Source organism: Camelus bactrianus, chromosome 19, assembly GCF_048773025.1.
Source record: "Camelus bactrianus isolate YW-2024 breed Bactrian camel chromosome 19, ASM4877302v1, whole genome shotgun sequence".
NCBI classification, from domain to species: domain Eukaryota; kingdom Metazoa; phylum Chordata; class Mammalia; order Artiodactyla; family Camelidae; genus Camelus; species Camelus bactrianus.
In genome coordinates, this window is record NC_133557.1 from 12485970 (window position 1) to 12513584 (window position 27615).

A 27615-nucleotide genomic window follows, 5' to 3' on the forward strand; every position below is an offset into this window, starting at 1 on the left:
TCACATCTAAGCGGGTACCACTCACTGGTAGACATTGTAATGTATTGCTTTGCTGTGGCAATGTACCAGTAGATGGCAGTAAAGTGCCTTGTTGTTACAAAATCCGCTCCACAATTTTCAGACAATAGGAAATAAAGTGTCTTGAAGAGAGGTCACTTCTACTTTGCATTAAGGCTTAATATGGGCAAGCAATGGCTTGCTCTTAGAAAAAAAAAGATTGAAAAATAGAGTAATAACTATACAATGAAAAAAATGGAAGAGTATCAAGAAGTTATCACAAAAATAGGAGCAATCGTCTTGGGACTTAAAAGCCTGTTTTCAAAGATATTCTGAAAATCTTAAGTTTTTTATTAGAATATAACATAAAGACATAAAAATACACAAATTATAAGTGTAAAGCCTGATGAATTTTCAAAGAAAAGGAACACACATGTCTAACCAACACCCAAATCAAGAAATAGAACATTAGCCCCACAAAAGCCAATTTGTTCTCCCTTTCCAGTCATTTACCCTCAACAGTAAACAGTATCCTGACTTCTAATTTCATAGATTAGGCTCACTGAGTGTTGAACTTTATATAAATGGAATCATACAAAAAGTGCTATTTTGCATCTGGCTTCTTTTGCTCAGTTTTGAGTTTTTTGAGATTCATATTGGTGTATGTAGTTGTAGTTTGTTCCTTTTCATTGTTACATACATTTCATTATTTGAATATATCACAATTTATCCATTCTCCTGATGATGAGCATTTCAGTTTCCACTTTAGGTCTATTTTTAATGGTACTACTATGACCATTCTTGCCCTTGACTTTGGATGAACATGTGTGTGATCTTCTGTCAGATATATACCTACAGCTAGGATTGCTGGGTCATAAAGTTTGCATGTCTTCAGCTCTCATTGATATTGGCGAATCCTTTCTCTACTTAAAACAGCTTTATTGAGATATAATTCACATACCACACAATTCACTCATTTAAAGTGTACAATTCAATGTTTTTTTTTAGTATCATCACAGATAAGTCCGACCACAGATAAGTCCGACCACCATCAGTTAAATTTTTAGAACATTTTCATCATCAAAAAGGAACCCTGTACCTTTTAGATATTGCCCTCCTCCCAATCCCCCATTTTCCCTTTCATAAGCAACCACTAATTTGCCTTCTGTATATATTTGCCTATTTTTTGATACACTGTATAAGTAGAATCATACAATATGTGACCTTTTGTGTCTGGCTATTTTCACTTAGCATAACGTTTTCATGTTGTAGCCTCTGTCTGTATTTCATTCCCTTTAAAGGCTGAATATTTCATTGTATGAACATACCACTTTTTGTTTAGCCATTCATCCGTTAATGGACATTTGTATGTCTTCTTTGGAGAAATGTCTTTTCAGGTCCTTTGCCCATCTTTTAATTGAGTTGTTGAACTGTAACTGTTCTTTATACATTCTGGGTACTAGATACTTATCAGATAATGTGATTGCAAACATTTTTCTCATTTTTGGGTTGTCTTTTCACTCTCTTTTTTTTTATTGAAGTACAGTTGATTTACAAGTTTGTGTTAGTTTCTGGTGTACAGCAAGGTGATTCAGTTACACATATATTACATATTTTCTCATATTCTTTTCTATTATAATTTATTACAGGATATTGAATATAGTTTTCTGTGCTATACAGTAGGACCTTGTTTATTTATTTTATATATAGTATTTTGTATCTGCTAATCCCAAACTCCTAATTTATTCCTCCCTCACTTTTTCCTTTGGTAACCATGTTTGTTTTCTATGTCTGTGAGTCTGTTTCTGTCTTGTAAATAGTTCATTTGTGTTATATTTTAGATTCCACATATAAGTGATATCAGGTAGTATTTGTCTTTCTCTTTCTGACTTACTTCACTTAGTATGGTAATCTCTAGGTCCATCCATGTTGCTGCAAGTGGCATTATTTCATTCTTTGTTATAGATGAGTAGTATTCCACTGTATATATAGACCAAATATTCTTTATCCATTCATCTGTCAATGGATATTTAGGTTGCTTCCATGTCTTGGCAATTGTAAATAGTGCTGCTATGAAAATTGGGGTGCATGTATCTTTTCAAATTAGAGTTTTCTCTGGATATATGCCCAGGAGTGGAATTGCTGGGTCATATGGCAACTCTATTTTTATGTTTTTAAGGAACTTCCATGTTTTCTATAGTAGCTGCACCAATTTGCATTCCCATCAACAGTGTAGGAGGGTTCCCTTTTCTCTACACTTTCTCCAGCATTTGTTATTTGTAGGCTTTTTAATAATGGCCATTCTGACTGGTGTGAGGTGGTACTTCATTGTGGTTTTGATTTGCTTTTCCCTGATGATTAGCAATGTTAAATATCTTTTCATGTGCCTTCTCACCATCTGTGTGCTTCTTTGGAGAAATGTCTATTTAGGTCTTCTGCTCATGTTTTGATTGGGTTGTTTGGTTTTTTTGTGATTAAGTTGTATGAGCTGTTTGTATATTTTGGAAGTTAAGCCCTTGTCAGTCACATCATTTGCAAATACTTTCTCCCAGTTCATAGATTGTCTTCTCATTTTGTTTATGGTTTCCTTTGCTGTGCAAAAGCTTCTAAGTTTGGTTAGGTCCCATTTGTTTATTTTTGCTTTTTCTTCTATTGCCTTGGAAGACTCACTCTCTTGATAATGCCCTTCGATGCACAAAAATGTTTAATTTTGATGTAGTTTATTTCTTTGTTTTTTGTGCTTTTAGTGTCATATCTAAGAAACCATTGGCAAATCCAAAATCATGAAGATTTACTTCGATGTTTCTTTCTATGAGTTTTATAGTTTTAGCAGTTACATTTAGGTCTTTGATCCATTGTGAGTTACTTTTTGTATGTGGTGTGAGCTAAGGGTCAAACTTCATTCTTTTCAATGTGAATATTTAGTTGTACCAACATCGTTTGCTGAAGAGACTATTCTTTTTCCATTGAATCATCTTGGCACCCTTGTGAAAAATCAGTTCACCACAGATATATGGGTTTATTTCTGGACTCCCAATTCTACTCCATTAATATGTTCATTCTCATGCCACGAGCACACTGTTTTAATTACTGTAACTTTGTAGTAAGTTTTTCTAAACACCTTTATTGTGGTATGATTCCTGTAGAGTAAACTACACATATTTCAGATGTACAATTTGATGAATTTTGATAGATGTATATACCTGTAGTAAGTTTTGAAATCAGGAAGCTTGATACCTTAACCAAGATATGAAGGAAGTACCCAAAATACTCAATTTAAGAAGCAAATAGTTATATCCTGGAGTTATGTGAGGCCTGAGAGAGTATCATAAAAATTCCCTAAATTTACAAGCTTCTTATCTCTTTATTTCATAGTCAGCTAAAGTTAGGTTCTCAATATGAGGTAAATTTATGTTTTCTATGATAGATCAAAATAGTACAATCTGAATAAGGTAAAAATTATTAAAAGATACAAAGTCCAGACAGGCAAGGACCTTGTCTATCTTGTTTGTCAGCGTTCCCAGTGCCTCAGGCAGTGCACAGCACAGAGTAGACACTAAAGGAAATATTTGTAGAATAAAATATAACATTTCATATACTGGGTGATAAAACATTTTCCAAGATATCAGAATTTTGTTTTGATATATAGGAAAGTATTCTCCTGAACAAATCTTTTATTCAAAGCTGTCATTATTTGTATATTTATGAAAGAAAATGACTCTAAGACACCTATGTAACCCCCAAAAGCCTGCTGTATAGAAGGTCCTGTAACTCTGTCACTTGAAAGATAGCCTGGGAGAATTGGTATGACCACAGGTGTGATTTAAGCACCCTAAAGCTATCAGGGCAAGGATGTTCAAAGCTGCACTGGAAACCACCCAATCATAGCCATCAATAGGAAATTGGTTAAACTATTTAATAAACTATGATGCATGATTATAAATAATTAGGTAAATCCATATATCTTGATATTGACATAGAAAAATGCCCATGCTATATTGGTAAATAAAAAAAAGGAAGTCATAGACACTGTAAATAATATAATCCCATTTTTACTCTTAAATAGAACATATCCACAGAAAAAAAAGTAGTTGGAGGGATATGTACTAAATCATTGATATGAAATTTTTGGAAAGTTGAGATTTTGAGGGCATAGATCATCCATATACTTATGAAATGTTTGATATTTGAATAACTGTTACATCTGAAATCAGATAAAATAATAAAGTTTGTGGTTTTTTTAAGAAGAGAGGGATATGATCTTTGGAGTCAGACAGACTGCTTTTATATCATGGATCTGCCAACTGTCAGCTGGGTGGCCTTGGGCAAGTTACTGCATGTCTCTGAACTACATTTTCCAGATCCATAAAATGGGGAAATTAGTATCAGCCTCAGAAGAGTGTTGTACCTACCGCATCAGCTTCATCTCATATCCTTATCCTCCGTATGCTCTAGAATAGGGGTCAGCAAACTACAGCCCTTAGGCCAAATTGGTTCCTGTTTTTTGTAAAATACAGTTTTATGGGAATACAGCCGCACCCATTCATTTACATATCGTCTATGCCTGCTTTTGCTCTACAATAGCAAAACTGAGTTGTTACTACTAGGACCATACGGATTAAAAGATTGAAATATTCATTTCTGGCCCTTTGCAGAAAAAGTTTGTTGACTGGAAGAATATACTGGCATTCTTCTACCTCCTCATGAGCCCTTTGCACATACTGTTCCCTTTGCCTAAAATGACATTTCTACTTCCCACACCAAATCCTTTCCTGTCAATCCTACTCATCCTCATCATTTCCTTGGGGAAGCCTTTGCTGATTCCACCCCACTACTGAACTAGATTAATTTTCCTGTTATACATTCTTGCCGCATTCCTCCAAGAGCTTATCCTGTTGGCAATTACTCTAATTATCTATGTCCTTATTGCTTTAATGTTTGACTCCCCCTGCAGACTGCAAATCCATAAAAATTGTCTTGTTCAATTCTGAATCTCCAGTGCCTAACAAAGTGTCTACAATATAACGAATAGATACATGCATGCATGAATGACATAATCTATAAAATGTACTTTTTGTCTGATATATACTATATAAAATATACTTTATAACAGTTTACCTAATAGTTGTGCAGATGGTTAAGAGCACACATTAGGAGTTGAACAACCTGAGATTGAATCCCAGTTCTTTCATTTACTACAAGAGGAACATTAGACAAGTCCTTTAACCTCTTTTTGCTAGTTTCCCATCTGTACAATGGGAATAATGTTAGTACTACCTCATGAGGTTTGTAATGAAGATTTTATAATGTAATTGAGATTATCCACATAAAGCATTTAACATAGAGCCTGACACACATTAAGTGTTCAATAGAGTCTATCTATAATTATAATTATTGTTATTAATTATTTTTGTTAGTGTAAGTCTCACATAGATGGCGGATATTGTTATGACCCCCCACAAAGTTGACTCCAGCTTGGGACAGAGTAAGCCAAGGTCTCCTCTCTCACACCCACTCCTAATACAGTCAAATATAAATTAAGTCAGAGCCATGGTTAAGCAATATTCTTTCTTTAATTCCCCTTTGCAGATGGAAGCCCCTGAGCTGGTCCCCACCACCCCCAACCCTTACCCCATACCCTGGGACCCCCAGATATAAGGCCCCCACCTCAACCTGGTGGTGGGAGGGGAGGAGAACCCCCTCCCTAGGATGGTCCATTAAAAAAAATCCTAGTCATTTAAGAAATGAGGCTGGGGACAGGAGAAGAGAGCTGGAAGACAAGGCCCAGGTCAGGCCCACCTGGAGATGTTGAGGTGGTGAGGACCCTTGAGAAGGATTTGCAAGCACATCCCTAAGCTCAGGGCCAGCATGGCTGAGGGAAAGGAGACAGACAGACAGGTAGTCTGACTCCTCAAGGTCCTGCCTGCCTGGTTGTGGACAGTGACTCTTACTACCACCACCACAGGCCTCAAGATAGAGAATTTCCTATTACTCTGGGATAGGGTTTGCTAAGCATCCCCTCTGGCCGCTGATCTGGGACATCCCCAGGGTCCCTCTGAGACCAAATCTGGGAGAAGGAGGGACTCTAGGAACATGCAAAGGTGGGGAGCAGAGACTCCCACCCCACCCTGCTGCTCTACAGGATGGTAGCTCCGGCTGCATCTGGGCTCCGAGGGTCCTTCACACCGATGATGAAGTTATTGGTTCTCCGGCTGCCATGGACCCAGGATAAGACATCTACCTTCTCCACGTGGTGACCCCTGGCTTCCAGGAACTCAATCTCTTCCTCTGTGAACTCACCTGAAAACCATCCCCCAACATACACACATTCAGAGAGTTCAGAGCACAGGCTCAGGAGCCTGACCATCAGACATGGGTCCTAGTCCTGGATGCTCTACTGAGGAGCTATACGACCTTGGGCAAATTGCTCTACCTCTCTGAGCCTCAGTCTGCTCATGCATAAAATGAGGATTATCTGAGAACTTACCACATGAAATTGCTGCAGGGATTAAAGGAGATAATAAACAAAAAGCACAGAACTCAGAGCCTTGCATACAGTAAGTGATCAATAATATACAATCATTCTTTATATTGGACAAAGGGCTTGGCTTTGGGGTCTTTATTTCACCTGCCAAGGTCAAGCTGCCATTATTGCTTGTCAGGATTACTGCACAGCCCACTAACTGCTCTTTCAGTTTCCAGTCCTGCTTCGTTACAACCTATTCACATCGCAATCAAAGGGATCTTTTTAAACCACTAGTCAGACCACGTTGCTTTCCCTGCTCAAAACCTTCCAACAACTTTGATGACTCTTAGAATAAAATCCAAAGTCCTTACCAAAGCCTCTAAGGCCCAACATTACCTGGGACCTTGCAACTCTCTCAACTCCTCTCTCCTCACTTCCCTCCACTCTCTCCCTTGCTTAACTCTGCTCTAGTCACCTTCCTGTCCCTTAAGCAGACCAAACATGCCCCTACCTCAGGGCCTTTGCACTTGCTGTTCTCTCTGCCTGGAATGCTCTCCTACTAGATGGTCACAAAACTGGCTCCCTTACTCCATTCCAGTCTTCGAGAATTTCCCTGACCACCATCTGAAATAGCAGAACCCTTTCACCTTTACCTTGCTTTATTTTTTTTCAAAGTACTTACTGCTACCAGTATTTTGTTTGTTTACTGTGTCTCTCTCCACTAGATCATAGGTGTTTTTTTTTTTTTTAAGGCACGAATGTTGACTTGTTTACTCTTGAGCCCCAGGGCCTAGAATAGGGTGAGGACACGGTAAATAGTAAACAAGTATTTACTGGATAAATGAACAAATCCCTACCCTCTTACATAAGTTCAGGTCCTCATCATCTTTTGCCTGGGCCATCATCTTGGCTATTTCTTATGTTTTCCTGACTTAAGTTCTCCTTCCTTCAACCCACCTCCCCTCCATAAAACAAATCAGGTCATATTCCTTCCCCACTCAACTGGATAAAGTCCATACTTCTTAACATGGAACCTCCATGATAAGCCCTGTAACCTCACCTCCCACTGCTCAACAAAAATCTGATCTTCTTATTTCTGCAAATGGGATGATTAAAAGTAGTTCTAGAGATAAAGACACAATATTGAATAGCATTAAATCACTGAGCTGCAAATGTATTCCCTTTGTGGTTCACTTTCAATCCTTCCAGTAATAGAAAGGACTAAATTACAGGCTGGTCTCTAACATTTCTAATCTTCTAAAAAAGAGAGAGTAGACCTTAGTACCTTCTGTGGGCAAAAACATCTAATTAAAACCTAAAAACATTTGAGTTTTTGTAGCTGCTTATCATCTATTTGTGGGAAATTATGCCATTTTTTCATTTGTGATTATAAGTTTTACTTTTAAAATACATTTAGGTTAAAAAGGAAATCCATTTATAGACACACATTATGTAAATAATGGTTTGATGGTGTGCACATGTGGCAGAGGTCCTGAAGGTACTGGATAAATTCTGAAGTTTGGGAAATAATGTCTGTAGTCCAGCTGCCCTCCTGGCTACTCTCTGAGCCATTCTTTCTGGGTTTGTCCAGGTTGTTCCCCCTATCCAGAATGTTCTTTACCTTCACACATCAAATTCCTGCTAATACGCCAAGGTCCAGCCAGTTGTCACCTCTTCCATAAAGCCTCCCAGAGCCCTCAGGTGGGTGAACTTTCCCTTCACCAAACCTCCACTCCTCATACTCCTGTCTTAGACTTGTGCCCCTCAAAGGAGGGCTAGGATGAGCACCTCCCACCTTCACAGTAACTTAGCACAGAGCCTTACATTTGATAGAGACCAGAAGATACTAGTTGAACAAAATTCATTTTCAAGGACTTAGCCTCATCTTCCAGCTGGGATCGAAAGTATCACCAGCCAATAACATGGTGTGACTGCTGAGGGTCTAGATCCATGGCTTCTAACATGCTTCAATCCAGGAGACACCAAGAGTCAAGCAGTAAAGAACTGAGTCTTTGATATCAGCCAGGTGTATGTCTGATCTCAATTCTGCCATTTACTGGTTGATCTTCAGTTAGTTTATAACCTCCATGAGCATCAGTTTCTTTATCTATAAAATGGGGATACTGAACAAGCAAGGACCATGTCTCATTCAATTCTGTATCGCCTTTGGACTAGCATAGTACATTGCCTGTTGTAATAAAAACTCCTCAAAGGTACACATACCTTCTCAGTTATGAAATTACGCTGTGTTCAAAATTAAGCACCTGCCCTTCTTAAAGGAAAGTGCATCTCTTCACCATAATCTATTAGGGTCATGATCTTCTCTGACCTTATCTCACCCTCACACACCCTGATCTCCTTTCTACCAAACCCATTCCAGCCATGAGTTCTTTGCATTTGTTTCCTTGGCCTACAAAGCTTGCCCAATGTCTTTGCATGATAGGCTCTTCTCACTCTTCAGATCTCAGCTTAAATGTCACCAAAGAGAAGCCTTCCCCAGTCGTTGAGTTAGTCATATACATCATCCTGCATTGATGCTCTACAGAGCATTTATTTTTCTTTCTCACATTTCTTTGATTATTTATTTTCTTGTCTGCCTATAGATACAGTATGCCCAGCACCTAGGATAATGCCTGGCACACAGTAGGTATTCAATGCAAACAGCTGAATGAATGATTTGCAAAATGAACAACTATATCTTATTTTACAAATGAGAAAACCAAGGCTCAACATGAAGACATGAGTTTCCCAAGACCACAGCCAGGAAATGGCAGGACTGGTTCTGATCCCCAGAGCTTTCACTGTTCCACTAGGAGTTGGTTGAAAGAAACCAAACTTTCACTGGCAGGGAGGTGGTGCTGGTCAAGGCTGGGGCACCCTTGGGAGGAGCCCCTTTCTCCACCCAGCCCTGAGCCCACCCCATGGGGATCTCTGCTCTGCACTCACTGTCCACCTGCAGGAGGTTGGACTGCAGGTCCGGGTGCAGGCGGCCACGGGCCAGGCTGTCACTCAGGTTCCGGTTCAAGGTCAGGACATTCAGCAGAACCTGCAGGCAGCCAAGGGGCAGAAGTCAGAGATGTCCCAGAGGTCTGGGCTCAGGACTCCATAGCCCTTGTCCTTGGTCCAGACTCCTTAGTCTTTAGAACACTTATACCAGGGGTGTCATCTTGGTCTCTCAACAGCCCCAGAAGACAGGCAGGCCTTTGATGACTGTCTCCACTTCACAGAGGGGAAACCAAGAGCCAGGGAAGAAAAGTGATTCATTGCAGAGTTTGGAGAGAGTCAGGAAAGAGGCATCACTAACACCCAGTCTCCTTTAATATAACCCAAGGCTCTCCTTCCTTTCTTCTTGGCCAGGAAAGGGTTAATAGCTGGGCATGGTCTAGGGCACAATGTGGTTACTTTTAGTTTAGTGTTTAAAAGTGTGGGTAGGCTCTGGAATCAAACTGCTTGCTCATTCTTATTAAACTGAACCTAACTTCTTAACCTCTCTGGGCCTCAGTGTCCTGTTCTGTGAAATAGAGGTAAGGATTCCTCCCAAAGTTGGGAAGATTAGAGGATTAATACATGTAACACTATAGCTTGGCACTTAGAAAAAGCTCCATAAATGTTAGCTATTTGTTATTATATCCATTCTACAGATGAGGAGATGAGGTTCAGTGACAATAAGTGAATTCCCTAACACTACGCAGTTGGAAATTGGCAGCATTTAGGCTGGGACACATGGGTTTCTGATTCCAAAGTTCAGATTTGTTAACTCACCGCCTGCCAGCGTACATGCCAGGCACATATATCAGATGTTCAAGACATTTGTGGAACTGCTGTGAGGTGTTTTAGAAGGTAGCAGGCCTTTCCTTTCAAAATCAGACCCTAAAGATGGCTGCTTGATATTCAGATATTGACTAGTGGTATGATGGAACTTAAGGTTGACAGAACCCAGATGGCCCAGATACTGTATCACCTTTCAATTCTACCGGCCCCATGATTTCCCCTGCAACCTGGGAAGACATGGAGTTTCAGGGCTCCATTTTTGCTAAGAACAATGTAGTCCATGTCTGCAGGGCTCAGGATGGGTCTGGCACAAAGCAGCCTCAGCCCATGTTTGCTGCATGAGTGAGAGATGAGGACAAGCCAAAGACAAGAGGGGCACTTGTAGCCCAGGTCACAGCTTGGCTCTTGGCCACAAAAGGCCTATCACGGGGGAAGCCTCACCTGGGTCAGGCCACTGAGGCCCCGGGCAGCTCCATTGGCCCCTAGGGCGAGGTAGGTCCCACAGAGCCCCTCCGCCGGCCGGACCACAGTGGGCAGCAGGAAAGACAGTGGCCTCTTCCCTGGCTGCACTGAGTTCTCCTGTTGTCAGAGGATGGAGATCACAGGGGGATAAGAGTTGGGGCAGAGACAGGAAAGGGCTACTCCACCACTCTTCCAACATCTCGCTCCCTCTCCTAAATCTTCCACAGGCCCAGTTTTTATGGGGACCAGTGCCTTCCCAGGCCACAGTTTGCTGTCTGTGAAATGGACAGAGTCCCTGGATAACTGAGGTGGATAATGGACCTCTGAGCTATGGGGCTGCTATGGGACTACCATGGGTGGCAGGAGAAGGGCTCAAGCCAAGAAAGATGTCTATGGGGAGGAAGAGAATAGTCCCACCCTGGTCATCTCTGTCTTTGTTTGCTGGGGCCCCAGTCTGCAGGGTGTTAAGAGTGCTGGTCCCCAAATAGATAATAATTCATATCTCCTGCCTCCTTGGGTCCCCCTTCAGTGCCCCCAAATAGGGCTGAGCCCCATCAGCTCAGCATCACACAGTCATAGACTAGTAATGCTTTAAAGTACCCAAAGCATCAAAAGGGGGCCAATATCCTCACTGTACAGGTGAAGAAACTGAGGCCCAGAGACGGGGCAAGACTTTCCCCAGGTCACACAGTGAGACAGTGGCAGAATGGTACAAGGTTTCTTTGGACCCACCAGGCTCCAAGCCCTAGACTTGGGCTGGGGGTGAAGTAGACATCTTGTTTAGGCTGTTTTTCTTTATAATATAATTTCCTAGAAGTAAGGAAGGAGAAGCAGTCATACTACTGCACCTCCTACCTAGCTTCAGGGTCCCCAGGGGAGGAGGGAAGCAAAGCCCTACCAGGCTGGGCGCAGGGTGGTTAGCAGTCCTGTTGGGCCAAGAAAAGTCCAGCATCTGGCTGTTGAGCAGGATCCCAGAGGGGGTGATGAGGCCGCTGCCAAAGGGCCGGTTCAGGGAGCTGGAGGCCAAGGTTAGGGCCAGGTGAGCCCGGAGCCTGCCCTCACTCCCACCCAACCCCCATCTCCCTCCTGGTGCAGATGATCCCTTGTGCCAGGTTCTGAGTCTGAGCTGGCATACCTGACCATGGCCACAATGAAGTCATCAGGGCCCATGATCAGCACCTGGGCAGCTGTAGGAGTCCCATTTAGCTCATAGATGGGCAGGAGCGGAACGGGGGCTGTCTGGGAGTCATTGATCTGGCCCCGGAAGTAGGCAGCCTCCACCTTGCTGAAAAGACAAGGGGTAGGCAATGAAAACACAGGAGGATCTCATCACAACTCACCTATACATTTTGTGATGTCTGTTTGTGCAATTATTTGATTAACATCTGCCTTCCCCACTGAACTACTAGGTCTAAGAGAGGAGAAGCTCACTTATTCTCAGCATATATGGAATGAATAGGAAATAATTATCAAATTGAATGAATTTATTTAGGTGTTATTCAGGTTTTCTTCTAGAGTCAATGTTTAATTTATTTCATGTTTAAATCAAGAGTCTTTTAATCCTTTCTATGGAAGTACTTGGAACATAGTGGATGTTCAGGATATATTTGTTTTGAATGAACAGACTGAATTCATTTAACTTAATGCTTGTAGTCCAGAACTAGTTTTATTAAGAGTTTAGTCAGAGGAGGGTTTCCTATACAGGGATCTTTACTTGCTATTAGAATCTTTTTCAAGGCACAGGAGGACTTGGCACATAGTAAAATCTTAATAACTATTTATTGGATAAATTAGTTGAATTAATATAGTGTGTTTTTTTAATTGAATAAAAGATTCTTTAAATTCTATGGTATTTTACAATATTTTGTGTGTTTTAGAGCTAAATTTGCATTGATCTTGAAAACATGCAATTCTCCAATTTTAAAAATTCAACTGAGGATTTCTTACCTGATAATGGTTAGTTTAGTTATTCTAACTGGTTAGAGAATGACAAGTTACCAAGGATTACTGAAGAAATTCATTCAGTTTTCAGCCACAAAGGCTGGTGGCTACACAGGGAAGAAGGCGCAGAGGGCTTTGTTTCAAGTGGGCTTGGGGGTGGGGGGACAGTACGGAGGCTTGGTTTTTAGGCTTTATCCTTGTGGCCTTGAGCTAGTTATTGTTTTCAGTTCCTGCTGTTTTTGCTTTTTTTTATTATTAGCTGTTCATTTAGTCTCATAATTTCCAACTTAATTCATAGAGGGTTGTTTGAGTATCAAAACAAATGTGGGTGAACTATATTTTTTGCTTCTGATTTTCCTTTTAGCTATGGACTGTCAATTACAGTAGCAGTTAAACAGTAATCAATCTTACCCCAATTACCAATGGATAACAACAATGATATTTGTTGAGTATTTATTATGTGCCAGACAATGTGCTAAGTTTTGCCTGTATGATCTTGTTTAGTCCTCACCGTGATCTCATGAGGTTGGCCCCATTACTGTCAGGCCCCTTGTAGAAACTGAGACTTAGAGTTTAAATGACTTACCCAAGGCTGCACAGCTAGTGGATGGTGAGGCTGGGATTTGAACTGAGGCAGTCCGACCAGAGCCCACAGTCTTACTACTATGTTATGCTGCCAATGTAGGTACATTTAAATCAAAATCCCCACCACCTCCAGAATTTGCTTGGAGACTCTTTCATCATTACTAGGCTTTCTTTTTCCACTCAAAAGGGGGAACAGATGGGTCCATATAGGGCCTTGCTAGGATCAAAAAAATCTGAGAGCCACATGAAGTAGATGGGGAAATTGAGGCACAAGGAAAAGCAACTAGTGTCATGCTGTGAGTTAGGGTCGAGCTGCAATTGACTTGGGACCTCAGGCCTTACTGCTCCACCAGCTGCTTTTCACCTGATTCTTTCCCCACACCTACCTCTGCAGTACCCAGTGTCCTGCCCCGCGAGACCCACCTGAGCATGTCATCTGTGCTCTCAGTGATGGTAGAATCGTAGGCAGGATCTCCCAGTCTGCTGGCCAGAGCTAATGCGATCTTCAGGGTCTGAAAACAGAGCAGGGGTGTGGAAGAGGCAAGCAAGGCCCTCTCAGCACCTACCAGGTTCCTCATGTATGAGAAAACTTGGAGGCAATTTAGTCCTGCCTTATGGCATTACCCCATCCTCCCACTCTTAGTGTCCTTAGACCCAGAGTAGAGTGGAGGAGTCAGCCTTACCTCTGCCACCCAGTGAAGAGTCTGTTCCCGGGATACCAGGCTGGTGAGATTGAAGCCCTCGAGGATGTTGAGAGCACTGATGAGGGCAGGGCCTGTGTGTGGGGGTCGGGGGCTGAGAACCAGGTGGCCTGAAAGGACAGGAAATGACCGATGGCAGAGGAAGGGTCAAGACATCTCCACATCCCACCACCACACTGACTGAGACCACTGCACTGAACCTCCTCATCAGACAGGGAAACTGCATTGAGAGGCAGAGGGACCCACCCAAATTCACATGGTGAGTCAAGGGCAGGGTCAAAATTCCAACCCAGAACAGTTGTCTTTAGTTACCTCTTCCATACGAGGAAACTAAGGCTTAAGGAAACTGTGATTTGCCCAGAGTCACACTGCAGTCCATTGGCAGAGAAGGACAGATGTCCAGATGTTCTGATTCCTGGTCTACCATGTGCCTCATTTCAGCTCCTCCCTCGGGCCAGTGTACTATTTAGGGTCCCTGATGGTCCCACCCCTGAAGCTTCTTGGGAACAGCAAACTTCTTTTCCTATCTGAGGTACCTGTTATTAGATGTTTGGACATCAAAGGAACAATAATAATAATACCTGACATAATACTAATATAAACTAATTAACTAATTTAATCCTCATAATGGATGCTGTTATCATCCCCATTTGACAGGTGAGGAAACTGAGGCACAAAGAGGCAGCTTGTCCAAGGTTACAGGAGATCAGGGGAACCCAGAGTTTTCAAGATACTGGCATTGCCAAGAGAACTCAGGCTGGGGAGGGCAAATGGAAATCAAACTCTACGCATTCAGTGCCCATTCTCATCATGGTAACTTCCAACATCATTTCTTCAAATCCCCATGGGCACTCTGAGAGGAAGGCATTATTATTATCTCCATTTTAAGGAGGGAAAAGAAACAAGGCTCAGAATGGAAAGTGGCTTGTTCAAGGTGAATGGCACAGCTGGTACGCAAACCCAGGTCTTCCTGGCTCCTAAGCATTGCTCATCCTCTGCTACTACCACCTCTGGCAGAGGAATTAGGCTTGGAGATTGAGATCCAGAAACCTGAACTCAGAGCCAGCCTCTCCTGGAGCTTGAGGTGATCTGGCCTCAAAGGGAGAAAGTTGGAGAGCCTTCTGAGGGACCCAGGAACCCAGCACTTTGGGTTCAGCAAACACAGACCTTATCCCCATCATAAGCTTGGCTTTCTGGGTTCCTCATTGTTTTGAGTTTGGCAGGCTAAGTTTCATTCCTTCCCTGGGCCTCAGTTTCCTTTTTGCACAATGAAGGGGCGGGTCTATGACTGTCTTAAAGGTTTTGTTCTAACCTGAAGCTAGGATGGGTTTTGATCTTATGGATTCTTCTTAGGAAGTACAGGGCAGTGAGAGTTGGGCTGGGAAGGGAGCTGACGCAACACAGAACCCAAATCAAGAAAACCTATGGCCAGAACCCCAAATTCCAGGCCTCAGCCTTTGACCAGACCTCTCTCCCCATATCCCAAATATTTGGGGTAACTGACCCCATGACTACTTCAGAAGGTAGGCTGGTTCTGGCTTGCTTCAAGGATGGCTACTTGGGCAGCTCATTGCCTCAGTTTCTCTCCTGTGAAATAGGGAGGAACCTCTAGGCCAAAAGGATGTGGCCATGGACTGGGAGGCTTCTCCTGAGTGGGGACCCTGGGAGTTGGGGAGAGGTCACCTCTGTACACGCCAGACACGGGGTTCTCCACGAGAGCACTGTAGTTGCTGAAGTCCTCCTCAGTTATGACACCCCCTGCATGCTGAGCCTAGAGGGGAGAGAATGACCCCCCGCCCACCACTGTGAGTCACACACCACACTGTGAGTGTATAGGTTTGGCCTAAGGCACATGTTTGGATCACACACAAATCAGATGTTTATAACTTTTGTGCCTTCTGCAATTCCCATCATGGCTTTTAGGGACCCCATCAGCCCTGGGTACCCCAGGAAAAAGGAAGGGGGAAAAGCACCTAACAATAAGCACCCATTATGTGCCATACTTGTGCTGGGTACAATCTATGAATGACCTCATTAGCTTGGCCCTTTGTGATCTGGTCCCTGCCTACCTCTCCCACCTCATGTCTTGCTATTCTCCAATGAGTTCTGTATAGCCACCCAGAGTGACCTGCAGGTCCTGAACTCATGATTCCATATCTTTGCAGATACTGCCCTCCCAGCTGATGTAGAAGGAAGATTTTCCACTTAGAGCAGCACTTGCCTAGGAGATACCAAAACTGAATTCTGCATTTCACTACAATTAACTAAAGCCACTCTAAAATCATGAACTCTGGATAACTGTGGTAGGAATGACCCTTACTGGACATAATTGAGCACTTTACAGACCAATGAACCAATCTTGTACTAATGGATGGGCTCTTTCTATTTAGCATGCTAATTTTCAATCTTAAATTATCATAGCCACTAGGAATTCTCTTTTTAAAGCACATTTTAGTACTTGAAACCTCTGACTTCTAATCTATGCTCAGTGAACTACACGTTGAATTTCTTGGCTTTGTCTGGAAAGTTAAACACAACTTTGGGTTTTTTTCTCTTAAAGCTCTGATGGTCTTCATTAGAGTTTCTTTCATCCCCTTCTCCACCACCAAGAGAGGATACACAACCCACATCTGGCTAATCAGAGCATTCTTTTTCTGTGCCACAGTGATTGGTTTGGGAATAGTCATGAGCCCTACAACAGGCTGATGAGAGAGACATAACCTTGAGGCTTTGCTGGAACTACTGGAATGAGAAATACTCTTCCTCTGTGATGGCTTCCTGCAAGGATGGCTGGTGAGAGCAGGTGTGGAAAGGATCTGACAGAGAGTGACTTCAAACAGAGGAAAGTAGAGTTGTGGGACAGAGAGAGGGCAGACCAAGCCCTAACAATGTGGATGGAGCTCTTGGGTCCAGCAGATCAAAAGTCAGTACTCTGCCAGTGAGTCCATGTGAGATGGGCACTCATTATCACTTCTATACTTCCAGTGCCCAGCACAGGGTCTGGCCCAGAGAGAGCACTCCATGAATGTAGAATGAAGTATGGCCCTGTTTAATTCCCACAACTGTATGGCAGACACAGGTATAATCACCCCCACTGCATAGATGAGAGAACCATTGAGTTAGTCTATATACCCTTATCTTGAGCATAAATTTCTGTTAGGAGTTTTGGACCATTGCCAACAGTTCTCAGAACCCACTGCTGCCTCAGACTAAGACTCTTCATGGTTGGTTGGTAAGGCCTTTTGTCAATCCTCCATGGTCCTGATAGTCCAGTATAGGAGGTATTTCCCTCAAACCCTAGAAAACCCAAGAGCAGGAGGGGATTGTGGGCTCAGGGAAGCTGAGGCTGATCCTCGGTCTCCAGCAGACCTGGAGGGGCCAGGCCAGGCCACAGTCAGGTTGGCATCAGCCGTGGGCAGCTCAAAGGTATCTTTCTCAATCGAGACAGAATATTCCCATCACCCCAGGAGGTTCTTTGTGCCTCATCCCAGCCAATCCTCCCAACCCCCAAAACTACTGATCTGATTCCTATCACCAGAGGTTAGTTTTGTCTATTCTAGAATGTCAAGTAAATGGAATCCCCAGTAAATATATGTAGAAAGACAGGGAAGTAAGGGGGAAGAGGACATCCCTGTAATAGGGCTGGGGCAGGTAGGTGGGGGTGCTCCACTCGCTCACCTCGGCCACCATCTCCAGTGTGAGGTTGCCACCGGCATAGAAGGCAGCGGGGCCAGAGGTGCCCAGCACATCCAGCACTGCGGCCAGGTCAGGCCGTCGCAGCAGTGAGCCAGGGAGTGGTGGGTGGCCTGAAGGCAGGAATGTCTCACGGAAGCGCTCGGACGCATTGGGTGGCGGCTGTTCGGCCAGGGCTTGGGCTGCGGGCAGCAGGGACGCGAGGCTGGGCTGGGCGGACTGGACCCGATGGCCGAGACACGCAACAGGTTGGGTAAATGAGGGCTGAGTGGCCAGCCCTAAGTGTTCCAGCCCCCCCCCCCCCGGAGCCTGTTGGGGTGTTGTGGAGGAGGTTGGGGTGTATATGGGCCTTTCCCAGATCCCCTCACTTGAGGTTGCCTCCTCGTGAAGGTAGAGTGTTGGAAGAGGGGGACCTGAGGAGCAAACTGGAAGAGAGGTGCTTTCTGGCTTAGGCCCCAAGTCTCAGAGGTTCCCTCTCCCCTCTCCATCAACCTCATGCCTTTCCCTCCACCCCCCAGGCCCCACTGACCTAGATCATGGGTCACGTTGAAGCCATCTTGGGCCACAGCTGCTGCGAAGGCCAGGACTTGGGACCATGGCAGCCTGGGGGAGCCGGAGAGCAGGGGGTGGAGGATGTCCTGGGAGGGGAGGAAGAGGGGTCCTGGGGGGGGGGAGGGGGTTCCTGGGAAGGAGAGTCCTGGCAAGGGAAGGGGATATCAGGAGGGGGAGTTGGGAAGGGAAGAATCCAGGAAGGTAGGAGAAGGCCACTCAAGGAGAGGTGCAGGCAGGAGCCCCTGGTCCCCAGGGGGAGAATCTTTACCTTCCATAGAGCTGATGAGCTTCATGTAGCCCCTTCACCATTCCGGGGACCCCCACCAAGAGCCCAGGCTGGGCAAGGCGGGCAGGTGAGGGAGAGAGGAGACGAGGTCACTGGAAGGGGGGGGCTGGGCTGAACTCCGCAGAGCCCCAAGCCAGGGATGGGGGCTGGCACAGGGGAGAGACATAGGCCAAGTATCCCAGAGGAGGGACAAGCTGTCCCCAGCAGGCTTCCCTCCCATCTCCCTGACTTCCTATCTGCAAATGCAGAAAGGCCTCCTTTATCTATCATAGTTGAGGGGTTTATCAATTAAGCAAACCCTTTTAAGAGCCAAGACATAACCAATTTAGATGGAAACCTGTCTATATTGGGTTATACCTACTCCTGCCTTTTAAAATACTGGACAAGGGACGTTCATTTAACATTTGCATTATCACACCACCATTACTCTGAACTGTGATAACTCAGGGGTGTGTTTGGCATTTGCCACTGCACTAAATATCTATTTTTCCAAGTTATTTTATTTCCTTCTTTGTAGATAGGGGGTTTGCCTCTAGCAGTTCCTGTATCATCTTCCAATACATCAGGGGCTGGAAAGTTACCATCAACAGACTCAGAGTGAGATGTGTGAGTTATAGTGTGGCAACTTTGTGACATCTCAGATGGCTCAGTGGCCTTCTTCCTTCCTTCTTATGTGCCAGATAGACAAGATGACCAGAGAAGTACAGTGTTGCTCTACTGCCTGTTATCAACCATCCATATTTTTTTGTTCATTATTTTATTTTGGGAGCTGCCTATCTCCCTTATAGCCTAAAAGCACCTGTTTAACTCTTTTCCTCACCTCTACAGTAAATACTTAGCAAAGTAATGCTGGGGTTAGCAGAAGGGTAGTGAAGGGAAACACCCCACCCCTCCCTCTCTTCTCACCAGGGTCCCCACCTTGGTCTCCCAGGATCTCTGTAGGGCCTCTTCCCTGAGGGCCCCTGGTGCAGACTCCCGGAAATCAATCAGGTGGCTCTCATTTCGTCGGATGTCATGTACCAGCATTACACCCCCACTGGGAGAGACACAGAACAGGGAGGGTGATAAGTTGCCACCCTTCTGAACAATTAATCTGCCATCCCTCAGCACCTCCCCACCCCCACCCCATGGTGATGGCTATAGGCTCAGCTTGTCATCAGGAGTCAGGTGTCTGAGCCCCTTCCCCAGCAGAGAGAGACTCAGCCACCCTACCAGGGTGGGGAATGAAATCAAGGGGGTTGGGGACTCAGAGTCCATGGACCTCTTCCAGCCTGTCACTGGAGACTTTAATCCCTGATTAGGGAAAACCTAGAGACTGGGAGAGCAGGATGTTCTGCTCCCCCTCCGCCTCCACCCACCCCACCACAGATGGACCCCTGCCAGCTTCCTGCACCTGCCTCTGTGGTATGTCCCTGCTCCTTCTCCCAGGACTGAATTATGTAAGGACAGACTATACACAACCAAAACTGAATTTCTTTGAAAGGGCTGGAGAATTGGTCTTGTAGGACCCAAGATATGGACTTAGTCAGCTTGTCCCTTTTCTGTGGCTTGTTTCCATCTGAGATGGGGGTTATATCTGAGATAATTGGCCTGCAGCCAAGTAACATAATGAAGAAAGCAGGACAGATAAACAAAAGGGAGTGGTAGGAACTACGGCCAAGTGGACAGACAGTACAAGCCCCATCATGGGAAGCAGCTTCTATTCAGCTCCAGATTACTGCAGCCATGTGGGAATGTAGGCCCAATGTTACCAGGTCTCCTGATTGTTTAAGCAATGTTAGAGATCTGGATTTTTATGAATTCTCAACTTTTGAACATTAGCAAACAAATTTTCAAAAATTTAAGTGTGCAAACCAAATCAGCCTGTGTGCCAGGTGTGGCCAGTTAATAGTCTCTGTTTTAAGACTTCTTATCCTGGGGTATATTTCTGGATCCAGAGCTGTCATCAGATTCATAGGGATTTGTTTTAAGGATTTGTAAACCCTAAAAGTTTAAGTGTTGTGGCCTTAATTAATGATGATCTAAGATTGAGTGTAGGAAGAGAAAATGCAAGGAGTTGGGGCCCAGCTGCTCCTGTGCTCAAACTTGGAGACCCCCACATGAGGCCTACAGACCAAGAGACAGAAGTAGGCCTGAGGCACCTCAGCCTCCACAGATGGGAGCTTCTTACCCGCCCAGGCCAGAACTGTGTGGAGCCACGATCCCCAAACACAGGGCTGCTGCCACAGCTGCATCCACGGAAGATCCCTGTTTACCAAGCACCTCGATGCCCAACGATGTGCAACGGGCAGCATCAGTCACAACAGCGCCCTGGTGAAAAATCTGAAAGGGAGAGGGGACTAGGTGGGGGCAGTAGGAGCCCCCTGCTCTCCCTAAGGGACCTCCGCTAACCCCAGAACCTCCACAGAGGGTGGGGATGGGAGCTCTGCCCTTTTGTCCCTTTGACTCTCCCCTATGACTCTTCCCTCCTTACCTCAAGGGCCTCCTACCCAATCAGTTGAGCTATGTCCCCTTCATGCCCGGGAGCCCCTCCCTTGGAACCTTCCTCTCCCAGGTCACCGCCCTCTCCTCTTTCCATTTGCTGGCTTCCTTCCACCACTCAGCCATCCCTCAGTTCCCACGGTCTCCTCAAGCACTTCCTCACCCCTCTTCCCCACGTTCTCTCCTTCTACCCCACTGCCTCCACTCACCTGGGGGTCCCCGAAGTAGATCTGCATGATGAGCGCCACAGTGACACCCGTGGCAAAGGTGAGGCAGGCCGTGACGATGACCGTGAGCCCATCCTGGCGGCAGGAGCACTCGGACGCTGCGGCGGAGAACGGGTCTTTGCGCGTCTCCCGCAGAGGCGACCCGTCCTGGCTGCCCATCTCCGACGACGACGATGGCAGCCGCTGCAGCCGGGCTGACTTCAGGAAGGAGTCCGGGTCTGCGGGAGGCCAGGGGTCGGTCTAGGCGCCTCTTACCTGGCCCTGCCCGCCCTGTAGGCGGGGCTATTTCGTGTCTCCCACCCTCCTCTCCGCCCCCGTCAAACAAACTCCACTGGACAGCACTGGTCCCCTTTCGGTGTCCCCCTGAAGCACTCCAGGGTGGGTGAGGGTGGCGGTCCCAGCTTGGAAGAGACAGGGACCCTCAAATGGGCAGCAGGGCAGCTGAATTCCCACTCCCAAGCCAAATTTCCCAGGACGCAGGACCCAGGGCTAAGAACACTTCCTGGAGAGGCGGGGGTTGGGCCCTCCCTGGAAACCAGATCCTACCCCAACTGCGGCCCAGCCTCCTATGCAAGGAGGCAGCTCCATAAACTGAGTGGACAGACCTTGGCTTCCAACCTTGCTTCCTATCCATCTATCCATCCATCTATTCATTCAATACAGAGGGTATGCTATGTATCTGGCCCTAAACTACTAGATGCTAGGAGAAAGGAACAGACAGTTCCTGCCTCCACGGGGTTCGCAGACCAGTGAAGGAAGAAGATAATAAACAAGTAAACAAAGGAGTAGATTACAAGTTGTGGCAGGTGCTATGAAGAAAAAGAAGGATGAAATGGTAGAGAATACTAGTGTATGTTGGAAGCACTTAGCTGGGTAAATCAGGCAGGGCTCAGCAGAGGTGAGAACGAAGGGATGAGAAGGAGTCAGCCATATGTAGAGCAAGGAGTGGGTGGAGTAGAGTGTTCTAGAAAGAAGGAATAGCAGGTACAAAGGCCCTACAGTAGGAATGAGTTTGGTGCACTAGAAAAAAATAACCAACATCTGGTGGCTCTGGTATGGTGAACAAGAGGAAAGAGTAGTGTAGTGGAGGCAAGCCCAGATGCACTGGCCCTTGTGGGAGGCGAGAAGCTTGGCTTTTACCCTTAGAGCCATAGGAGATCACTGGGAAGTTTTAAGCAAGAACATGAAACCATCTGCTTTGTGTTTTAAAAAGATCACTCTGTCTGCTATCTGGAAAATGGACCCGAGGATAATAAAAGTAGAGGTGGGGAGACCTGAAAGCTCCTACTTGCTGGGTGACTATGGACAAGTCATTTCAAGTCAGGAGCCTCACTTTCCTCATCCTAATAATGGAGCTGATCCCTAACTAGCCAGATGGTACAAGGATTCAGTGAGGCCATGTATTCCAGGCACTCTGTAGGTGCTCACTGAAAGTTATTTCCATTTCTTTTCCACCTTGGCCAGGGCGGAGATATTCTTCCACCCCACAGTTTCCCTGCTCTGGGTTATGTTAACCTTGAACCCAGGTCTCTAAATGGCCTAAAAAGCCTGGGTGTTTGTGAACAGTAAAGAAATATCCTGGTACCTTTCCCTTAATTCCTGACTGCACTCACAATATTTTTTTAAAAGTTCATCTGATATATGTTTTTTAAATACTTGCCACTGTGGACTTGGAGTACAACCCCTTTATGTCTGTGGGATAATATTAAAAATTGACTTATATTTTCCAGTTTAAAATACTATCATGGTGTAAAATGATTATAAATCAATAAAAAATGTAAAAAAAAAATACTATCATGGTTCATCGATGCCAAAATGATAAAAATCCAAGCTCCTTAACCTGATGTTCAAGGTCCTCCATAACCCATACTCCTCTCTTTTGTATAAATAAGAAACCACATACATATATAGATAATTTTTAGAAATTATTTATGGTGGTTACTTTTGGGGAAAGATGCTGAAGATGGAAATGAGATGGAGTGGTATAATTTTTTGTTTGAAATTTTTACTAATATTTCTTTTGTTTTTTTAAAAAAACAATACATATATTTTTAAATAAATAGAAATAAATGCAGAAGATAAGAGTGGAGAAGAGGACTTTTACTTTTTCTTACCGTTCTTTTTTTTTCTCCGTGAACATGTAATTTGTTTTTAAATTTTTATTCAGAAAAAAAGAAACTTGTCTTCTGGAAGCCTCCTTCAGTTGATCATGCTTGCTTCTAACCCTCAGCACCAGCACCACAGAGTCTAAGTAAAACGAATTCATCCACAAAACAGATGTTAAATTCCTGCTGCGAACACAGAACTCTCCTTGTCTCCTAGAGGCTTCAAAAGAATTGCAGGAAAGGGTTTTGTACTTATATTTATTGATGCTAACTATATACCAGGCACCTTACATACATTCCCTCATGGAAGTGTTCCCATAACATCATGAGATAGGCCCGCTCTCTCCATTTTACAGATGAGGAAACTGGAGCTAAGAAAGGTTATATAGCCTGCTTAGGGTCATAAATTAATAAATGGCAGAACCAAGAGTCTGTATAACTTGAAAACCTCCTTCCCATTGCTCCACATGGCATTAGGAGCCATTTCCACACTGAAAAAATGAACTTTATAAACTAGTTCTACTTGATATTTCCAAGCACTTGTCCTTAAATCTTTTATTTTCCAATCAGATATGAGGAGCCAGGAGGTGAAGGTGATATGGCCCCATCAGAGTCAGATATATTCAAGACTTCTTATTCTACCAATCACTTGTTATAAATATATATTATATGTGAATATATAATATAAACATAAATGAATATCAAGTTATTGATTTATTCAATAAAAATATTTACTGAGTACTTACTGTGTAAGCAGTGGGGAAATAACACTATTGATTTTACTGATGTGTAACGACAACAGCAGGACACTGAGAAAAGACTAGTTTGGGACTAGAAGGAACAAGTCTTTTGAGGTGAAAAAGATGAGTTTAATTTTGGCTATTCTGAAGTTATAGGACAACAGCAAGAGTTGTCTGAAGGCAGCTGGCCTAGTAGGCATCTAATTTTTATCTGCTTAAACACTATTCCCCACTCAATTTTTTTTTAGAGAACACTATATCCCCTCTCTCATTCTTTATTCCCTCATTCTGACCAGAGTGACTATATGACCTAGCAAAGCCAATCAGAACAGGCATCTTTGTACAGTTCACGTTCCAGTTCATGTGACCGGCACTAGCACCAAAGATACTCAGACTCGGGTTTTTTTGCTAAAACTATTGAGAACAAAAAGGATTTTCTGTCTAATTTGCTGAGGTGGTAAGATATAAGCCTATTGTTGCTGGGGGCATCTTGCCCCCACAAGATGGAAGGCTTTCTGAAGATGAAGACCATAAAAAAGGAAGGCAAAGCAAAAGATGAAGAAAAGCCAATTCCTTTTCAGACCCCTCGATGCAGCTATGCCTGAAGCCCTATACTCCTGAACTTTTCAGTTACGTTACCCGCTAAAATGTTCTTTTTAGATGTAGTTCAGTTTTAGCTGAGTTCATGACAAAAGAACTCTGCACAGAGTTGATCTAGCAAGTCTAGAACTCAGGAAAGACATCTTGGCTGGAGACTGGGATCATACCTGGCTTGCCTACTCCCTTGAGGGGAGGATCAATAAGATTTTTGAAACAGTGAGAAACATGATCAGAAATACAGGGTGGTGTATGGATTGGGGTTGGGGAGAGGCAGAAGGCAGGAAGAGTAGTTAGAAGCCTATAGGTAATACAGGTAAGAGAGGATGGTGGCTTAGTGTACAGTGGTGATGACACGGATGGTGAGATGGAACTTGGAACATATTTAGGAGGGGGACAGAGAGCATCTGATCACTATGTGGAAGTTAGAGGAAGGGGGAGAAACATGGGTGGCTCCTGGGCTTCTACCTTGGGGACCAGATGAATGGCAGTGTCATTAATTGAGAATGACATTGGGGGAAGAACAGGTGTATGGGGAAGAGATGATGGGTAAAGCATACAACACGCTGAAGATGAAGCATTTGCAGGATATCTAGAGGCAGATGCTTGGGAGAGAGAGGCACACAGGGGCCTGGAGCTCAGAAGAAAGGAATGTATTTCTCCAGTCTTGGAGTGGTCACCATCTAGCTCTGTTTTCCACAGGGCCTGCTGTGGGGTGCCTGGCACTCAGTTCTAGGGAGTGGCAGGCTAGAAGCTAGCTGGGCACAACCAGAGTCCTGCATAAGAGGATGGGGCAGTGCTACCAGGTTGAGAACATAGGCAGTCATGTTAGCCAGCAGGCTGGTCCAGCTGGGCCAAAGGAGCCTGGGGGCTTGGAAGTAGTTCTGGGAGACATGGCATTGAAATGACTACACAGGTAAGATGGTGAGGTCCTTAGAACCTTAGTGCACAGCGTTGGCATAAGGTACAGGTTCCCAGAAACTCAGGTGACCAGGGTCTCTGCTGGATTTTTGTACAGTTGAGGACAGAGCCTGTATTACCTCTCCAAGGTACTCCCTGAGGTCTGAGAACTCCCTCCCCTGCCATTCTTCCATTCTGAGATCTTCTCTTTCATTCATTTATGTATTCAGTAATTTTTATTGAGAGTTTAGCACTGTGCTGGATGGTGCAGAAAGGATGGTGAACAAGACAGTCATGATCCCATCCTCATAGGGCTTACAGACATGGAATAATCAGAGGTCACACAAATAAATAATCACAGGTTTTGATAAATGCTGACATTCGTAGGAAGCAAGGAGAAAACATATCAGGTTTCCTACCTCTAGTTTGGGGAGAGAGGCATTCCCAGTTGAGCTGGAAGAGGAAACTAAGGCCCAGGTAAGGGTAGGTATGCCCATTGTCACACAGTGAGTCAGGGCAGTGCTGGGACCAGAAGTGGCACTCCTGACCCCTGACTAAAGGACCTGGTTTCAGGCTGATATCCACCAGGACACACCCTTCCACTTCTCTCCCTGCTATGATCTGATTTCAGAGCTACTCTTTCTAGAAAAGCAGTTTTAATCTGCGGCTTTGACATTTGATGTCCATAAGCCTTCCCTCAAGCCCCCTCCAGGCAGGGTGCAGTCTAGTCAGGTTGGCAGGGGCTACTGGTCAGGACCAGATGATGGGAAAGTTGTGGAAGGGGAAAGAATTTGGGCTAGGAGTAGCTGCAGAAGGGTCAGGCTAGAGAGAAGCAGGATCTGCCAGGCTAGTAAGGGATAGGGCTCAAGTGCAGACACTGAGAGGAAGAGAGAGTGAAGCAGAAGGATGCTCTAATGCCAGGAAGTGACGTTGAGGGAATGAGGGATGGGGGATGGAGGATGAAGAGTGGAGGGGAGGATAGAGCTGAGCCACAAGGATAGGGGAGAAAGCATTAGGGAAGAAATGTTCAGAGAGCTCTTAGCCCCAGGTCTCCCCCAAGCCCTATCTCCTCCCTACTCCCAACCCTTGCAGTTCCTGCAGAGGGCTGAGGAGAATACAGTAAAATTCTGGAGCCTGCTTGCTAGGGGGCAGGGTACTTACTAACATCCTGGCCTGATCCATTGCTCTGGGAGGGGTGAGATAATTTACAGGGCAGTGAATGTGCTCTGGTCCACAAGGACTTTGAAAGGTCATGCAGTCCATCCCCCTGTCTCCCAATACCCACTACTCACAGATGGGAATCGTATTCTTTCTACCCATCCCTGGACATGAAGAGATTCTCAGCTTCTTTTCATGGTCTCTACTTCCCACAATTCCTGGCTGTGGGGAAGTTCTTTTCAAGACCTAACCTCTATCCATCCTGCTGCAGTATCTGACTTGGTTTCTCCTATCCTGTTTTCCATGACTAGATAAAGTCCTTTTCTGGGATCACAGCTGTTCCTCCCCTGCAACGTTCCTTCCTTATTAGCTGGTTCTTCCCAAGGGGTAACCCCAATCCCTCCTACTGCAGTCTCCGACATCATTCTCCCTTGTCGCATCCTAAACCTCCAAGGCAGAAATGCACCCCTAACCCCACCAGATAATTAACAGAGACGAGGGAGAAGGGAGCGGTCCAGGAAGAAGGAAAAGAATTAGGGAGATGGAGCTGGAGGTGATGCTCCGCGCAGATGGAGGACCGGGGACGTCCCAGGGGCAGGGACCCGGCCAGCGGGCCTCACCAGTATCGGGGTCTCCCAGGAAGGCGTCCTCGTCCTTGCGGCCCCTCAGAGGGACCGCGGGCGTCGGCTCGTCCTCCGGTAGCCTCGGGAAGCTGGTGATGCTCATGTAGTCCACCGGCGAGTAGGCGCCCAGGGCGCTCTCCTGACCGGCCTCGTTCTCCGCCGCCATCCTCGCCCGCGCCCCCCGGCAGCGCAGCGCCTGCCGGAAGTGGTGCGGCGAGGACCCGGGTAGGGGGGGTGCAGAGGGGGGAGGGCGGGGCCTGAGCTCTTGGACCGCCGGGAGGGGGCGTCTCACTCGGACCCTGGCAGGTGTTGGGGTTTGACTTGCCCCCT

The 27615-nt window shown here is 45.1% G+C and overlaps 1 protein-coding gene across 5 annotated transcripts; it reads right to left on the reverse strand.

The window, feature by feature from the left end:
• Positions 1–412: 412 nt before the first annotated feature.
• On the reverse strand, positions 413–27496 carry GGT7 (gamma-glutamyltransferase 7). Of its 5 annotated transcripts, none has more exons than XM_074347184.1 (15): positions 27283–27496; positions 21145–21380; positions 20625–20776; positions 19373–19490; positions 18437–18504; positions 18146–18219; positions 17602–17798; positions 15607–15694; positions 13906–14033; positions 13646–13734; positions 11832–11981; positions 11595–11712; positions 10676–10813; positions 9417–9509; positions 413–6297 (listed from the first exon to the last, which is right to left on the reverse strand). In XM_074347184.1, exons 1-15 carry the CDS (start codon positions 27449–27451, stop codon positions 6235–6237), a joined length of 1881 nt encoding a protein of 626 aa, XP_074203285.1. In that variant the 5' UTR covers positions 27452–27496; the 3' UTR covers positions 413–6234. The 5 variants fall into 5 exon arrangements, with proteins under 5 accessions (XP_074203285.1, XP_074203284.1, XP_074203282.1 ...); XM_074347183.1 differs by lacking the exon at positions 27283–27496 and adding an exon at positions 23277–23406 and having other exon boundaries at positions 416–6297; positions 9410–9509; positions 19361–19490; XM_074347181.1 differs by having other exon boundaries at positions 418–6297; positions 9410–9509; positions 19361–19490; positions 27283–27495.
• Positions 27497–27615: the final 119 nt, after the last annotated feature.